General features: G+C 38.3%; 1 protein-coding gene across 2 annotated transcripts in view; it reads right to left on the reverse strand.

The window, feature by feature from the left end:
- Nucleotides 1-19,504, reverse strand: part of tmtopsa (teleost multiple tissue opsin a) — a 110,031-nt gene that overhangs the window by 32,598 nt on the left and 57,929 nt on the right. For both annotated transcript variants that reach the window (XM_067454339.1, XM_067454340.1), the window contains exon 3: nt 2,109-2,342. In XM_067454339.1, the coding sequence (XP_067310440.1) occupies nt 2,109-2,342 (234 nt within the window). The remainder of the gene's footprint in view (nt 1-2,108; nt 2,343-19,504) is intronic.

The following is a 19,504-nucleotide window of genomic DNA, read 5'->3' on the forward strand; positions in this document are numbered from 1 at the left end:
AAACAGCTGACTTGGGCAGTGAACATACCCACAACTTCAGTCGGAAGAGCAATGGCGCTCTCCCCAAACAGAAACACTGCCAACAGAGAGAGTGGAGACCGACTCAGCCAGAGGTGTCGGGCGATCAGAGGGTCAGCAGGAAAAGGCCATGCTTTAACGAGACAGTTAGAGAGAGAGTGAAGACTCACTCGCCAACCGTGACAAGGCAGCCAAAGGGCAGACCATAATCCAGCAGACACAGCGAAGGCTCGAGGCAGGTGAGATGGAGAGTGACAAATTTGAGGCAGAAACCCAAATGGTTGAAAAACAGGATAAAATCACAGCTGGCCAAAAAGGAATCCAAATGACAACAAAGCGGGAGAGACTCAAACAAAAGAAGACGAGCAAAAAAACTACTGGCATTCACAGCATGAAGCGGCAGCCAGATGTGCACAGCATTCTCACACCGGAACTGGAATCCCTTCCAATTAAAGGGATAGTTCACCCAAAAATTAACATTAGGCCATGATTTACTCACCCTCAAGTCATCCTAGGTGTATATGACAATCTTCTTTCAGACGAATACAATCAGAGTTATATTTAAAAAGTCCTGGCTAATCCAAACTTAATAATGGCAGGAATTGTTGAATCCATATATCCGTCAAATAATGTGCTCCACACAGTTCTGGGAGGTTAATAAAGGCCTTCTGGAGCAAAGCATTGTGCTTGTGTAAGAAAAAAAATTAATAAAAAAATAAAAAATAATTTAATTAATTAAATTTCTGGCCGATCTCCTTCCGTGGAAAAGTGTTGAAAATGCCTTCTCTGAGTTCAAGATGCGTACGCAACGTCTGACAAGAATAACCGGTAGTGTAAGCCTTTGAACTGCAGAGACACTTTCAACACTTTTTCCATTAATTGAATACGGAAGGGGATCGGCCAAAACCTTACTTTATAAAGTTTTAAATATTTATATTTTTCTTACACAATCGCATCAATTCACTTCTAATGGCATGTATTAACCTCCCAGAGCCATGTGGAACACATTATTTGATGAATAGGTGCATTTTTATGGACTCCAACAACAGAGCAACAATCCCTGCCATTATAAAGCTTGGATTAGCAAGGACTTTTTTAATATACACTGTAAAAAAAAAATCAGTAAAATTAGGGCACAATGTTCTGTATAAATATGAAGACATTTCCGTATTGGTTTTTTACTGGTGTTTTACCTGTATTTTACATTTTACATTTACATTTAATCATTTAGCAGACGCTTTTATCCAAAGCGACTTACAAAAAAGGGGAGAGCTATAGAAGCAACGAAGCAAACAAGGCCAACAACCTGTAAGAGCTGTAAGAAGTCAGTTAATTAAGCACAGTACACAAACCTTTTTTTTTTTTTTTTTTGACAAACAAACAAAATTAAATGGATAGTTAAGTGCTATTCTTTATTGGTAAGGTGCAATTTGAAAAGATGTGTCTTAAGATGCTTTTTAAAAATTGCTACAAACTCGGCAGCACGAATTGAGATTGGCAGGTCTTTCCACCAGGTGGGAACGGTCCAGGAAAATGTCTGTGAGAGTGATTTCATGCCTCTTTTCATTTTGAATTACACATTGCATTAGTTTGTGTTTTAAGGGTTAACGGACATTTCTGTAAAATACTGGATAATGTACTGGCAGGAAATTACCAGTACACAAAAATTTGTATTCATCTGAAAGAAGAATGTCATATGCACCTAGGATGACTTGACGGTGAGTAAATAATAGACTAATTTTCTTTTTTTGGTTGAACTTTTCCTTTAACATTGTACAGATTACATTTTAAATTGGAAAACATTGGATGAATAATCAATTTAGTGTACTTCCAATGTTAAGGAGCATTATAGAAGGAAACAACAACAAAACGAATATTCTATGCCAATCTCTTCAAAATAGAGAAAAACAACATGAAATAAAAGACACATTAAACAGAACGTCTGGTGCTACTGTGTGATGAATTAAATTTCTTTGTACATAAATCTTTCCACGGTTCTTTTATTTTCAAATTACAAATTATCTTCATACAAAAAATCTTAAATTCAGATTTTTGCCCTACTGTAGGGCTACACATTTGCTTATGCTCACCTGTTTATTCATGAAGATGTAGATGACAGGATTAACAACAGTGCTGAACTTTGCAAAGATGGACGGCACTATGCTTGCCTCCACAGTCACCAGTCCTGGGGCTCCAAAAGTGGACAGCAGAGCCATGATCCCATAGGGTAGCCAGCAGAGCAGATAGAAAATCACCATGGTTATCACCATGAGAAGAACCCGGTGCTCTCGTTTGCGACTCATATGCGTGTTCACACTGCTGACCTTCATGGAGATAAAAAGATTTATCATCAGTGACATTGTTAATTAATTCATTGTAAAATTTGTAAAAATAGATGTAGAATTACCCATAGTATAACAGTGTAGTAGATTTACCAGTTTATTAGGACACTATTGTTATTGACTATATTGTTAATATAACAATGAATATCAAAATAGTATTCCTAAAATCAACAAAATCTGGTATAGCAGCAAATCACTGTAGCTGAAAAGCATCTGTTAAGCTAATTAGTCATGGTCAAGTGGTTAGGAGATGGATATTAAGTCCATTAGTGTTTCACTGTAAAGGCTAGAACACTGCTGACTAAGAATCTTCCTTTCTACTGAATTGCCTCAGGAGGATCAATAAAGTATTAATCAAGAGCAAATCAGTATCCTCCCATGAAACTGCTCAGCAACTGTAGATGTAATTCTAAAGGTTCAGGGACTTCATATGCCAAGGGATCCACAAGTAATATTACTTTTCAACAAGGTAATTAAATTATTAAAAGGTTCTCTGATTTGTATAGCTTGTCAGCTTCATCGTTTATAATAGATTTCTGTAGGGATGATTTATTTTGTCAGTCAAAAGTCTGCAACTAGTTATGGGGTCTGTGGATTCTAGGTTAAAACCCTGAAGTCTGTGCTTAACACTGTGGGGCTACAGAGGTTGTTGGGTACATTAAACAACATCAGCTGAACAGGTAAATTCATCCACTCACAAGTCCACTTCTGTGGCCTCATTGTGATTATAATCAGGCATTTTCTGAACTAGTCTAACCCAAACTCTTAGGGAAAATGTTTTTGAAAGTGATGTAACAGGGTTAAAATGTAAACGTTATGTATTTTACTAAAATCTGTTTTTGGTCGGTTAATTACTGTTGTGTAGTCTCTGTTGGTGACATCAAGTAATTAGTGGGTTTGTGTTTTGTCTATTTTACCTCTCTCCGACAGAGAAGTTCTGAGAGAAAAATCCAACATAAATGTATTCAAATGTATTCAAAATGTATTCACAACAGCATGTATTCAAGGCTGGTCCAGGCTTGTTTATGCTGGTATAGTGCTGGTGGACCAGCACATTCATGCTATTCTCAAACTGGAACTGGTGAAGCTTGTTCACCAGCATGGTCCTGCAGGGTTGAATGTGAGTAGACCAGCTGTCTCTTTGAAAGCAGTGGAGGGACAAGCATTGTTTTTGCTTGCATATTTCTACATTTAACACATTCATGTAAAGGGAAACCAATATAAGGTTAAAAGATATGATGAATTGAATTATATGTTTATGATTTTTTAATTGTTTTAGTTATTACATAATATTATTATTAATCAATGTCACTGATGAACTGGTAACACATTTTAAAGCATCAATGGTCTCCTGTTTCTAAAGATCTGTACACAAAATCAGGTAAAATATATATTTTTTTTAAATGTGCGTACATTGCCAAAAAAAAAAAAAAAAACATTTAGAGATATGAAACATCAAGAAAAATCAAAAGCATATATCATAAGCAGTTTGTTCTATAACTTTGAACTCAAAAGCATTACCAAATATTTCCTTTACCATGTTCCCTTTTTAGGGGCTTCATAATGTCATTGCAGTGAGAAGCATGCTTCAGTAACCTTCGTACATGTACTAAAATAAAAATAAATAAAGCCAAACTGGTTTTTAATAAGTGAATATGGCAATCCTGTTGTGGGATTTGTTAAATTATTTTATTTGCAGTTGATTTCATTTAATGACGTGTGAGTCAGTTGTAGTTGCTGTGTTTCTGCCCATCTCTTCTCTTTTTTCTGTTCTTCCTCTTATTTTCAGTTATTCTGCGTGTTAAAGGGTTAATTCACTCAAAAATGAAATGTATGTCATTAATGACTCGCCCTAATGTCGTTCCTCACCCGTAAGACCTCCGTTCATCCTCGGAACAGTTTAAGATATATAAACGGTTGAATCGATCAATGATTCGGATTTCCAATGTCATGTGATTTCAGCAGTTCGGATCGCATGTCAAACTGCCAAACTGCTGAAATCATGTGACATTGGCGATCCGAATCATTGATCAATTCACTGATTCATGAACCGTTTGAATCATTTTTGAGGAACACGGAAAAGAAGACAATGCTGAATAAAGTCATATGCTGCGTCCCAATTCGCCTACTTATACTACGTCCTAAAAGTATGTACTCTTTTTGTGAAGAAAAAGTATATACTTTTGAGTGTGTAGCAGAAAAGTATGAAAGCTTCGGGAAATACTACTTCGCCATCTTTAACGGACTCTGTCGCTTAGTTACGTGCATCCCGTCACCGTTTATCTGCCCTGTCAATCATCGTCAGATTCGTCACAATTCAAATCTTCCACATTCAGTTGAATCTCCTGCCGTATCGGAGAGAAATGTAGCCGCTCGTTGATCTGCCATGTGTGTGTCTTTAATGCAGAGACTCTCCTCATGTGTTTGCAGTTTGAATATAATGATGCATTTAAAAGTTAATGGCCAAACATGTCATTACAAAAGTTCACAATGCTGCTGCAGGTGAAATATAATGTGGACAACACTGAATAAATATATTTTTGTCAGGTTCAATATTGATAGTTGGTCACTCAAACCCCTTTATATAAACTCCTCTACCTAACCGTCGAACTCGCACATCCTTCATGTTTGTAGTTTATTAACGCTTTTTATCCGCGTTTGTAGTTCTAATCGAATCCTCGTCCAACTCGCAATGGGTTGTGGGCAATATCAGCCGTTAGAGTGCCCATCGATCCATACTGTGAATTCGGACCGGAAATAGTAAACCATCCGGGAATCTTTGGAATACTCTTTTCAACATACTACGATTTGGGACATACTAATTCTATTTTCGTATACTATTTAGGATGGATAGTATGCGAATTGGGACGCAGGGATAGTTTTTGATATTTTTGGACTAAAATTTATTTTAGATGCTTCAATAGATTCTAATCAACCAGCTGATGTCACATATGGACTACTTTGATGATATTTTTATTAGCTTTCTAGAAATAGACAGTAAAGTGGGAATAGACTGCATATGCTCTGGGACTAAAATATCTTAAACTTTGTTCCGAAGATTTACGGAGGTCTTATGGGTGGGGAACGAAATTAGGGTGAGTCATTGATTACATAAATTTAATTTTTGGGTGAACCAACCCTTTACAGTTTTTTTTATTCGCTTTGGTACAATTTTCACAAGTAAGGTGTACATTTTCAAATCTCTTAGTACAAAAACCCAAACTGATTACACTTGTAACGCAGCTAGTCATTCTTTCAAAACCTGATGTAATGTTTTCAGTCCACATAACCATTGTTTCAAACACAAGATTATTGGAATATGTAATGAGAACATTTGGTTTAATCACCGAAACCCAACACCATGATCTTGTTTCAATTTAGTACTTTTAACAGTCAGTTCATCCAACAGCAAACAATGCAAGATACACGTTTCAAATCAGCCTTAGAAGTGCTGAAATTAATATGCTATAGTACTATAAAATACATATTACACAGTTTCATATTAGGCAATATGCTTACATTACTTAAATTTACATAATCTATAATTTCCAAAATATCCATCCTATGTGTAATCAAGTGAAGGATCAATGAAGACATCCTCTACAATCATTTGGGCAAATTAGTTTTTATTTTTCAGATATAATTGTCACATAGGTATATTTTCTATAATGTAACTAAATGAGAACAAAACATAACAATTAGTGCACACATTAATTTGGATCAAGCCTGTCTTGAGCATTTGGCCATAGATTCTCGTCCACATCACAATGAATGTTCTCATTGTTCAAGCACCTTGGAAAAAACCTTTTGGCATGACGAATCCATGCTTGACATTGGTCTACATTGATGTCATCACATGCATCGTCCATGGCCTGAAGGAGGGTGGCAGGCTCAAGGGGATGGTGATCATAGACCTTCCACCTCCATGCTGAAAAAAATTCCTCAATAGGGTTGAGGAAAGGAGAGTATGGAGGCAGGTAGAGGGTCACGAATCGAGGATGGGCCTGAAACCATGCTTGAACTACCTCTGCGTGGTGAAAACTGACATTGTCCCACACAATTACATATGTGACCCCTTCACCTTGACAGGCTAGCTCAATTTCATTGAGAAACTCAATAAGATGTGCAGCATTGTAGGAGCCAAGTAATGGCCTGCGTCCTAGGACACCATCTTCAGAGATAGCTGCGCACATCGAGATGTTTCCTCCACGTTGTCCAGGCACTTGGACAGTGGCCCGTTGGCCAATAAGGTTACGTCCATGGCGACGAGTTTTGGCAAGGTTAAAGCCCGCTTCATCAACAAAAACGTACTTGTGATGGTTCACATCAGCATCAAGCACCATAACCCTCTAAAAAATATATTTTGGTTAGTTCTTTTTACAGTGTTGTTCCAATATGTGATGCTTCAAATAGTAACAGTAAAACAATATACAGTATGGTGCTGTACCTGAACATACTCAGCCCTTAGTTGTTTCACCCGGTCATTGTTTCTCTCAAAAGGCACCAGGTAAATGTGTTTCAATGATACCTGGTGCCGCTTTAAAAGGCGGGCTACTGTTGGTAGGCTGATGGATACCACATTGGCAAATGTTTCATTGTTCTCCTCAATTGCCTGCTTTATTTCTGACAGCCGTATATCATTCCTGGCCTTCACCATTTCCACCACTGCCAACTCTTGCTGGTCGGTCAGCACACGGCCACGACCACCGCTATGGGGTTTTCTGTTAATTCTAAGCATAGAAAAGAGAATACTATCAATAGATCATGCTGTACAAATACTGCAACATGTTTACATGCATTACAATTTACTGTGAATGTAATACAGTAGTATACATCTTCCACACTTACCGGTTTTCTTGGCGAAAGGTTCAGATGATAGAATTGACAGTTGATCTTTTTAGATTTGGCTCAACTAATCTGGCAGCTTCTGCCATAGTAAGGCCTCGGTTCACCACATGATCAACGATGATGGCCCGGACTTCATTAGAGACAACAGTTTTGCCTCCCCCTCTCCGATGACCAACCCTTTGATGGGCCCCATGCCCACCTCTCTGACCTCTCTGACGGATCCCATGCACACCTCTCTGACGGATCCCATGCACACCTCTCTCATGGATCCCTCATCCACGAGCTCTTCCAATTCCTTGCTGTCTATCCTGGTCCATGTTGAAAGAAATTGCCAGTGTAAAAAGTTTACACCCTGACTTTTATATCTAATGTCCAATTGTGGTTACCCCATCTGAAATCAATTAGCAAGAACGAGTTTTCATCAGGTGTGGTTCATTTTTATGTTCGTACAAACACATATTTTATTTCTGTAGTTCTCAATTCATATACTGTATTGCTGAAATGGAAATATATAGGTTTACCGAATGGTTCAGTGATTAACCATTAAGATCAGTTGGATTAAGTGTTGGTCAAATGTATTTACACAAATCAGATGAGAAGCAAGAAACATGATTGCTTGGATAATACCAGCACCCAGCAGACAACAGATGCTGGTCCACCCGGACACCAGCATCCCAAGCTAGTCCCAGCATGCAGGAAATACCTTATACTGGTCCACAAGCACACCTGCTTACCATGTTGGGATCCAGCAAACCAGAAACCCATGAGAGGGACTAGCAAACCAGCAACCAGAATCCCATGCTGTAATCCAACAAACCAGCAACCAGGCACCATGATAGTCCCAGCATGCAAAAAATACAGTACCATATGCTGGTGACCAGGAATGCCCAATTTTTCAGCAGGGAAAGATGACAGAAAATGTACTTGTATTTGCTGTCCTACAGCAAAACAATAGATCAGTTGCATTTTAGACCAAATGTATATTTGTGAGGAGGTGCGACCTGGATCAGTGAATGGTTTTGTTAAATAAAATAATCCGACCATAAGAATTGAGTGATAACTTTATTATGTCTTGTTCTGTCTGTATCACCTCAATGAGCTTTTATGAGGGTGTGCAATAAGGTGAATTTACATCAGTGTGGAAGAGAAACGTTTTTGAAACACTTTTTCAAAACTACTGTGGAAAGAGCTTTTTGAAACAAAAACGCCCTTGTCAAATGTATCCGGATTGCCTAATGTAGCCTGTAGAATAAAAGGAAAAAAAAAGAGGGAGGGTGGAAGGATGGATGGATGTATGAATGGATGGAAGGAAGGATAATTAGCCAACTGAAAATATTTTTTTTCTATGGTTCAGCACTGTAAAAAAAACACATTAAGTAATTGTGTGCACCGTAGTTTATGTCATGCATTGATCATTTCACAACAATTACCAACCCACATATGCTAATGGCGAGATAGTAAAAGAGATTTCAAATGTGCAATGTCACCATGCCAGCTGATCTTCCCTCATCGTCTCACCCTTACCATTGACAGTTTACACAAAGAAGAGTCACATATATTTAATGACTGTGATGGTGATCTACCTCCTCTTGTTTTGACCCTCCTATCGCTGTCCCAGATCCAGATGTACAATGGGAATGGGTGATTAATGCCACTGCCATAAAGTCAATGAAAGCTTGATGCAGACCAACGCCCTTCCAGACTACACACTTACATCAATGAAAAGTTCACACTTACATCAAATTAAATAGAGTAAAGATTATGCATATTTGGCATGCTGTCTGGGGGAGGGCTCCGGGCTCGGGTTGTTTTGTCCGTTTAATAAGCCATAAAGTGCGTATCATATGCATATGAAAAACTGCGTACCATATGCACGCCAAAACTCATTGTTGTGTATACATTCCATGTGATTGCACACTATTTAAACACATTTTTGTGAGATATGGCTGACTTTTCAGGTGAAATGTCCACTAGGCGTTAAGTGGTAGGATTTTCTCCGTTACAGATGCGTGTTAGCAAAAAGTCATGTATTTCCAATGAGCGTGGGTTGCATCAGTTCACACAAAATATTCACCTCAAACTTGATGTTCTTTCTTTTGTGGAACATAAAATAATAAATCAAATAAAACATATTTTTAATTTACTTTTATGTTCTTATCTCTTCTATTGCCTTGGTGGTGCTCAAAAACAGACTAATTTTCTAAGCGACAGTGAAGAGGAGGAATCCGGACCCAGGTCTCTTTCTCTGTACTCTTTTTATTATAACATCATAATAAAAACTGAATCGTGGTTTGAGTGAAATCATGTGAATGCTGCTTGACTTTGTTTCTACTCTGTGACACAGGTGTCAGATATGTAAAGTTGTACAAAACTGTCCTGTGTGTGTGTGTGTGTGTGTGTGTGTGTGTGTGTGTGTGTGTGTGTGTGTGTGTGTGTGTGTGTGTATTGCAACATTTTGAACAATGACAATATTGAAAAATGAACACACCTTATGACAAATTTCAGACATAGCAAATCAAACACTGAGAAAAACATACAAATATTAATTATAAAAAAAATAAAATAAGTATATAAACTAATATTATACCACTGTATTTCTGCTTTCCCATAAGTATTACTGTCACAGAAAGAAATTTTCATTTAGCCCACCTCTGTTTGCCTAAACAGACAAATCACTTGTGCAAATCGGATAGAATTTTCATGCTGAACATTCGAGTTGGTGTGAACAAGCCTCGAGCCATGTCTGCACTAAGCCCACTGTATATTCACTTCCTGCCTACAGTATGCAACCTTTTGAGCCAGAGGTCTCAGTCAGTCAGTTACCATGCTGTGGTGTCAGCTGAATTCACAGCTTTTTTCTTACAGATTGCTAAGCTGACATAACTTATGGAAACAGCAGGGTTGAACATTAAAAATATGCTTTTCATTTCTATTATTCCTTTCAAATCTGTTTTGCTTTAAAATTTGAAAACCGATTTTGTGCATCACCTATATATAGTAATTACATTTTTGTATAGAATCCTGACATGTTTGTTCTTAGCATTGGGAAGTGTATTGGGTTTGTTGTTTAGGAAAGATTAGTGCCTTATCAGCAGGCCCAGGCAGAATTCACAGATGGTTCTCTGTGTATCATTTTTTTGAAAAGAGAATATATAGTTAACATGGTAAAATGTCTTAAAATGAGCTGATTGTGCCATGCTCTTGCTGGTATCTGAAAACATAAATAATTTACCCATAATACGAAGGCTGCAGGATGTGGGGCGGGGGGGGGGGGGGGGGGGGCTTTCTGAGGAGTTCTACATAGGACTACAACAATGGCACACAGGACAGGAAACAGGAAGTTAAACTAACTATGGGCTTTATCCCTAAAGATAATTCCCCCAAAATTGAAAATTCTATCATTATTTACTCACCCTCATGCTGTTCCAAACCTGTATGAGTTTATTTCTTCTGATGAACACAAAAGAAGATATTTGGAAGAATGTTTGTAATAGAACAACCATTCACTACCATAGTAGGGAATAAATACTATGGTAGTGAATGGATGTTCTATCTGCCTTGTTGCAAACATTATTCAAAATATCTTCTTTTGTATTCAGCAGAAGAAAGAAACTCATACAGGTTTGGAACATGAGGGTAAGTAAATGATGACAGAATTTTCATTTTTGGGTAAACTGTCCCTTTAAGCCTTTTTTTATACTTTCGCCTAGCTCTGCACTGACTCTGGGCTCAGTTCCCTAAACGGATGTTTATTCTTGACACAATCATCATTGTACTATTCTTTGAAATGACAAGGGACTCAGTAAACCCTGAGGTTATTACTTATTACTTGGCATTAAAATAAAATATATGGATATGGGAACTATGTCTAGAATTAGAGGGCTAGAGGCGCCTCGCAGTTGTGCATCTTTGGAAGTGGGCGCCGCACACAAAGTTAGAAAAATACGTGACTCTGCCTACATTTTAGCAACACCCAAAATATGTACCTCCATGTACGTTTACCTACTTTTTGGGTGAAACGTCCACCGGAGGCGCTAAGTGGTAATATTTTTAAATATAAAACCATCATCTCTGCGTATGTCTTCTACGCCATGTGATTCCGCCAACCTGATCTCACAGAATTAATCACGAGACACACGAGAGCCAATGGCATTTCACAATCAAAGCTGACGTAATGACGCAATTGGTCACGAGACACACGACAGCCAATGCTGTCAAAGCTGACGTGACATTTCTTCTGGCGGCAATATTTGTAATTTTTAATTAATCTTTGGCAGATGGACTCGACGTTCTGATCGCTTTTGGGGATTATCTTCACCGAAATCAATCGTTTGGCCTCGGAACACTTGGGATATGTGTACTTTCTGAATACATTATGCATGTAGTCGTATCTGCCTGTTATATCCTGTTTTTTTATACACAAATGGGTAGGTTTAGGAAAGCGTTTGAGTTACGCGTTCAACATGTGTCTGAGTATGTGTGTGTGTCCACAAGGTAAATGGATTTATAAACATACTACATTGTTTTTTTGAAAATGTAAAAATACAGAATGTTTCTTGTGATGGGTAGGTTTAGGGGCTGTGTGTGTGTGTGTGTGTGTGTGTGTGTGTGTGTGTGTGTGTGTGTGTGTGTGTGTGTGTGTGTGTGTGTGTGTGTGTGTGTGTGACCTGGTAATCCCTACGTTATGGGGACAAAATGTCCCCACAAAGATGGCAATATCCGAAATCCTTGTCCTTGTGGGGACATTTTTAGGTCCCCATGGAATCGTTTAGAAAATTTATTTTCGGTTCCGATCTTCGGTTCCAAGCGCGCAAGTTTTGGTTTCCATGGCCACCTGATTTCCGGTGCTTGCGCGCCCGCTTGTTCTTTTAGTCATGGAAGCCCGTTAAGCGGCTCTAAAGTGTGGATTTATTTCACTTTTAAAAGCCTGGGTCGGCACAGTGCAGCTAGTGTTGTCAAAAATATCGATACTGAAATATATAAAAAGATACGATAGCCTGCTCAGCCTACACAATCGATCCCAGCTGCTCTCCTCTCCTCTCCTCTCTGACTGACAGCGAGTTGACGCGCAGCCGCATATTCTCATTCAGCCCGGTTAACCTCTGAACACGACGGACGCGCGTTCTGCTGGACTTTTCCTTACGACAGCGTGTTAGTGTTAGTGTGTGTGATCGGTCTGAATTTCGCGCGGGATTGCACATAATTCTACGAATCCCCGCAGATTTCAAGCTTACATCTGAAGCGCGCACACACACACAGCCTACCGTAATAAAGCCGCCCCTGACATACAATGCTTCTTTTTCCAGCTTATTATTGGTCAAATACAATCAAACAAAAATTCTCAGTCCACATTTTGAACAGTATGTAAACACAGTCTTAAACAATTCAGGAAGAAATGAAGAATGAGTAACAGGAACAGTTCAGGATCAATGAGTGCGGGACCGCAGTCATTTGTTATTCAAAGTCAAACTACAAAAAGACAAACGATCACATTGCTCTTGACTGATCAACTTGTCTAACTTTAATGGTTTTATATGAAAATATTTATTTTTTTGCAAAAAACATTATCCAATGTTATTTTAAATTTATTTCTTACCTGAATGTTAGACCTACCTGAAAAAATAAAGCAGTCTATTTCATTTATATATTTTATTCTATTGTATTTATTTGTGCTGTTTTTTGTAATATGTAACTTTGTTTATTCAATTTACCATTCAAAATCAAGCTTACTTGTGCTGTGTGTAAACTATTGCAACACAATTACCCCGTTGTAAAAAATACATTGAGTTAACAAATATTTGTGAGATAATTTTAATAGTAATTGATCAATGTTTATATATGAGAAAAAGCTTAAAAGCTTTATCATATAAAGGGATCTCTTAAGAAGAAATGTTTGATTGCCTAGACTTTCAAAAGACAGACAAAAAAAAAATTATATAAAAAATATCTAATGGACAGTATATGCAGCATTTTTCCCCCGTTGTACTGAAAATAGCATTGAATATGGATGTGACATGTTTTGACTCCACCCCTCAAAGAATCGGAATCGAGAATCGAAAAGAACCAGAATCAAAAGTAAGAATCGGAATCGGAATCGGAATCAGAATCGTTCAAATCAAAACGATGCCCAACCCTATGTGTGTGTGTGTGTGTGTGTGTGTGTGCGTGTGTGTTGGGTAGGTTTAGGGGTAGGGGCAGTGTAGTGGGATAGAATGAAACGGCGTTGATAAACACGCTAAAAAGCGATTATGCGCCTTGATAGCACGCCAATGGCATACGAATTGGTGTGTCATACATACACCATTTCATGAGATCAGTCTGGGAATGGAGAAAAAATATTACCACTTAGCACCTCCGGTGGACGTTTCACCCAAAAAGTGCAGGTAAACGTACCTGGAGGTACATATTTTGGGTCTTGCAAAAATGTAGGCAGAGTCACGTATTTCCAATGAGGCTGGGTTGAAAAAATACCATGCGCATCACTAATCGAAATGCACACCATTACTCAGGCTTTCAACATGCACGATGCCCACACCATGATGATGTCATTTTTGCGCCATTGTGCACACTTTCACGCTTATGCAGATGGCAAGTATGAACCAGGCTTCACAGTGTCTGTCACAAAGAGAATCATTTGGCTACTGGAAATGAGCAGACCAGAGGAAGCACGAAGACAAACATTGTTCAGGATAGGTCTAATAAAATGTTAAAATATTTGTATTTATTATTTATATTTATAGATTTTTTTGTGCGTTATTTTCTATTGGAGTGAGAATCTGATCTGGACACAGTGACCATTATATGTTCACTACTGAATAATACTATGTGTCATTTATAACAATGGTACCAAATTACAAACTACAAAAGTGGTACAAAACTACCCAAGAAATGGTAGAGGGTATTGATGATTGTATTATTGGATTTAAACACCACATGCTGTTTTGTATAAAACACATCTACCTTTTGCTCTGCACTTGAATAGCCTCTCCATTTGAAGAATAATGGGCTCTCTATGATCTTGAATATAACACAAATCACATTTGTAAGAATCGATATAGGCTATCGGTTTGACAAATTCACAGTTTCATTAGTTAGTGTGCTATTGAGGATCAGTGTAATGACTAGTGGTGAAAAGCATGAACTTGTCAAACATTGTATCTTGCCATAGGCATCAATGGTCAGATGAAAAAGAGATGCAATGAAAGGTTATGAAGGAATATTATGCATATGCTGAACTTGCCAGACAGTAGTTGATTTAGATGCAGAATGCTTGTTTGAGGTTATTTGGAATAAGCTGGAAAATCAAACAATGTTAACCCCTGTGGTCGAAGCTGCCCATTGAAGTGGAATAATGTAAGGTCTTCCAACAGCACCATACATGTTACTCCATGGTTTTCCCCCCACCAACCCTCATGCGAAGAAAATATATTTCCTTGATATATGAATAATAAATATTATTATACAAAAAAACTAAATAATAAATTGTGTTAAAATATTACAATATATATTTAATACATCAGGAATTGCAACTTTTCATTCATTGAGTATGTAAATCCACTTGGGGTTTAGAGAATTATTTTTTTTCTCAAAATAATGTCACACGTCTACTACAATTATGTGGTTTTGTTTCATTAATACAGTGTTTACTTTTTTCTTGATTTACCCTGAACGAATGGAAGTGAAATGTGACAACATGCCCCATAGCACATAGTACATAGCATAGTAAATTTTAACATGTGAGGGGCACATTATTATTATTATTATTATTATTATTATTATTATTATTATTATTATTATTATTATTATTATTATTATTATTATTATTATTATATCAGGTAACACTTTAAGCTGTTGTTTGGTCATGTTATAATAATAATAATAATAATAATAATAATAATAATAATAATAATAATAATAATAATAATAATAATAAGATAATAATAAAAAATCCAAGACAAACTAAAATATTTTGTCAATAAAATATAAATATTAACTAAATATTAATACAATTTATTTTTGCTATGGTTAAATAAATGTTCATTAATATCTTCCAATTTTTCTTTAATTTTGGCAATTTTTTTCTCTCTAAAAAATCTTGATATGGCAACTAGTATATACACAAAGTTTCGTCATGAGTGGGAAGTGTTAAACCATGCGTGTTACAACCAAGCGGCAACCTCCCGCAATCTCTCTTGAAGCCAATACGGAAGTAATGTAAACTGCAATTCCTCAACTGGCCACTAGGGACAGGCTCCAGAAGGGAGCAGAATCTCATTGAGCCCCATGTTAAAATTCTCGACTTTAAATCAGAAAAAAACATGTTTACAGCCTGGTACAAATTGTGGTTTTGGCTTATAAGGCTAACTTTGATCTTCATGACAACTCTGAGGGGGGTGAATTTTTTTTATAACTCATTCGTTACATAAAGCCTTAAAGTTCTGCAAAATTAACGGCGTGGTTACAAGTGGATAGCCATTTATCTGCCGTCTATAGTTATTGCGTCACCTCAGCTCTGCGCACATCCTGCCTTTTTGCCCATTTTCTGTTATCCGGAAGTGACACGCGATGACTCGCTCACAAGATGGCAATGCCCAGTCAAGCAGGAGCGTCACGTGAGCAGTAGTTAAGCGGGGGTTTCGGCGGCGAGCCTATTTTTGCTGCGCTGCTGACGCTTCCTGACGCTCAATTAAAGTGAAAGCACACTTTTAAAGGACAAAATTAAAATAATTTCACACAAAAAGTGCTTAAAATGCACACAAGAAGCACGTGTAGTGTATTTGAACAATAACTGGAGCATGTCAGAAAAGAAAACAAAGAATAAAAAATATCTGTTGAAGATTTACCAATTTAAACTTGTTTTAATTATTCAGTTTGGGTGAAAGTATGGTTATGATTATAAAAAATAAAGTAAACTAGCCTGAAAATATAATAAACTTTCGTTTAGTTTAGTATTTAATACTCAGACAGGTATAGGCTTTTGGTCTGCAGCTGCAGTCACAGTGTAAAGTGAAAGCACACTTCTGATGGATAAAATAAATATAATAACACAAAAAAGCGCTCAAAATGCACACAATAAGCAAATGTGGTGTGTTTTAACAATAACTGAAGTATGTCATTAATGAAAACGAAGAATACAAATCATCTGTAAAAGATTTACCCATTTAAACTAGTTTTAATTATTTAGTTTGGGTGAAAGTATTATAAAAAGTAAAGTAAACCAGCCAGAAAATATAATAACATTTATTTTAGTTTAGTATTTAATACTCAGACAGCTAAAGACTCAAGCATTGTGGGAGTTTGTATAAATTTGTTTGAACATACACTGTATGCAATATTCATCAGGGATAAGTGAGAGGTAAAGTGTAACACTGATTACCTGAAACTGATTACCTGAAACTGATTACCTGAAAAAATGCATAAGGTTTTGAGCTAGTTTGACAAGGGCCAAGTTGTGTAGGCTTGTGGGTCAGAGAATCTCCAAAACTGCAGCTCTTGTGGGGTGTTCCTGGTCTGCAGTGGTCAGTAGTATTTATCAAAAGTGGTAGATGTGGTAGCATCGCAGTTTGTCGCGCATGGGGCTGCATAGCCACAGACCCGTCAGGGTGCCCATGCTGGCACCTGTCCACCGCTGAAAGTGACAACAGAGGGCATGTGAGCATCAGAACTGGACCACGGTGCAACGGAAGAAGGTGGCCAGGTCTAATCCCATTTTCTTTTACATCATGTGGATGGCTATGTGTGTCACTTAGCTGGGGAACACATAGCACCAAGATGCACTAAGGGAAGAAGGCAAGCCGGCGGGAGGAAGTGTGATGCTTTGGGCAATGTTCTGCTGGGAAACCTTGGGTCTTTTCATCCATGTGGATGTTACTTTGACATCTACCACCTACCTAAGCATTGTTGCAGAGCATGTACACCCTTTCATGGAAATGTGTTTTCTGGTGGCTGTGGCCTATATCCAGATTTCTTGAATAATGTGCCCTGCCACAAAGCAAAAATTAGGTTAACGGGTTAGTTCACCTCAAAATTTAAATGTATTCACCTGTCATTTATAATTTACAGTCGTTTCAAAACTATAAGACTGTTGTTTATCTTCGGAACACAAATGAAGATTTCTGTCAAGACCATTAACTAGAACTAGAACTAGAACAACAGCAGTGAAACCCCCCCTGGGGCAAACAGAACAGAACCAATTATGTATTGTAGATAGCATTAATGTCAATATTAAAATTTACAAACTAATTCGGGAATTTAGTCTGATTCAGGGGGAATCAGAATGCCAAATCTTGACTAATGAGAGGAGCTGGAGATGGAGGAGGGTATGAATTTTGTTTTGCAATCTCTTTATGTACATTTTGAATCATACAATTTTTAGTTGTGTAGATGGTCAATGGAGGGACAGAAATCATTTTGAGTTACTTGACTGTAATCCTGTTCCCTGAAAAAGTGTGAATGAGAAGCTATGGATGGGCTGCCATGAGGAGCATGAGGCTGCGGATGCTATAAGCCCCAGGAGCCTCTGAAATCGCTCCAGTGGAAATGCTGTCCTGCCTTTGAACAAATTCATGCAGTTTAGCACTGACTGTGCATGCTTGTTTGTGACATGAGCTGTCAGGTTGACTGAATCCTCAGATGGCTGAGGTGTCTGAGCATCAGGTCCCTGTTGATCTCATGAGTGGGTCAGAATTGAGATCATCAAGATTGTTGTGGATGCAATCACCCACTTCCCGTAGAGGGGTAAGGGCAATTTTCACAAACTTTGTAAATAAACAAGGTGACAGGGACAGCTTGAAGGGGAGGACCTTATACTGTTATGCCCCTCGAATGCAAACCGTAGGAATGCCTTTTGTCGAAAGAGAATTGTACTAGTTTCATGTATTGTAAATTGTAAAGACCAGGTTGATCGCTTCAAACCTAATCTAATGAGAGAACACATTCAAAAAGCGTAAGCATTTTGAATGGAAGATTGTGAAGGGCTCGATTCATGGGCCTCTAAATTCGCCACTAAGTTGAAACAGATGCTGCTGAACCTTAGATGATGCTGGGTGAACTGAATCAGACTCAGATCAGACTGGATCAGACTTAGACATCAGCGTTGCTCTCCCGAAGGGGGCAACGCATCCGAATCTTCATCTCCAGAGACCTCTGGCCCACCTTCTGATGCAGCGATAGAAATCTGGTTCTTTGGCGGAGCCCCAAATGAGATACTGGGTTCCCCATGAGAAGGACCAGTACCAGCATTCGGAAGCTCTATAGCTGGGGGGCTGGGAGGAATGATCCAAACGAAAGCCACCCCTGTGATTCTCAGATCACCCTGTGTATCAACCAAAATACCCAATCTTCCCAACCCAATCTATCAAACCAATCTTCTGCTGGGCAGAAAAAAATAGATTGGGTGATAGCGGAGAGGACCCCACCTCATGCAAGGAATTGGATTCTCGATCTCAGCATCTTCCCGGAGTAGGTGCATGATTCATCCACGAACGCTGCCTCATCATTCTTACGACCCAGACACAAAGAGCGACTGAAGACCACAGTCATAGATGAAAGCAGAGCTGAATCACTGAAAAAAATGCTCAGCTCTGAAACAAAAGCTTAGTGAGTGTCTCTCTACACACTTCCTATAATCCTTCCTCCCTCCAAAAAGATGGGTTTTGATGGGCACTGGAGACTTGTGCTTGTCGTATCTATGCCCCTTTCAGTTCAGTTCACATGAGGGAGGGATTATTTGAAAGCAGCAACCGGACTGATTCAAGTACGTCTTTATCAAACAAACACAATGCCCCGTGACAGCGCAAAGGCACAGGACATCACAGCCAATATAGCACAAATGATCGCAATTAGTGACCTGCCATTCACTTTTGTAGAGAACCCTGGATTTCTTATGTTTATGAAAGTGCTCTGTATTCTTTTTTATGTATTATAGAAGTATCGGTAGAAGTATTACATTTATAGAAGTATTACATAGCCCGCACTTTGATATAAGCGCGAATCGCTCACACACACATACACGTGCGCGCCCTTCAAATGTCACGTAAAGAGAGAGAAAACAGCAGAACAAGAAAGGAATATTACGAGATTCATTGGCCTGCCGACAGGCTTCCATTTTGTTAGCCCACCAGGAAAACATACAGACCTAGCTGGGACGTTGGGCTTTACGAGTCCTGGCCCATACATGTCTGAGTCCAAAGGTATGCTCTGTTAGACACGTACACATAAGCAAAACTATCTATAACAATAAAATACTATTACACATAAAAAAACATGTTTTACTCACAGTGTGTTCCTCCTGTCGG

Source organism: Pseudorasbora parva, chromosome 9 (assembly GCF_024679245.1).
Source record: "Pseudorasbora parva isolate DD20220531a chromosome 9, ASM2467924v1, whole genome shotgun sequence".
NCBI lineage: Eukaryota > Metazoa > Chordata > Actinopteri > Cypriniformes > Gobionidae > Pseudorasbora > Pseudorasbora parva.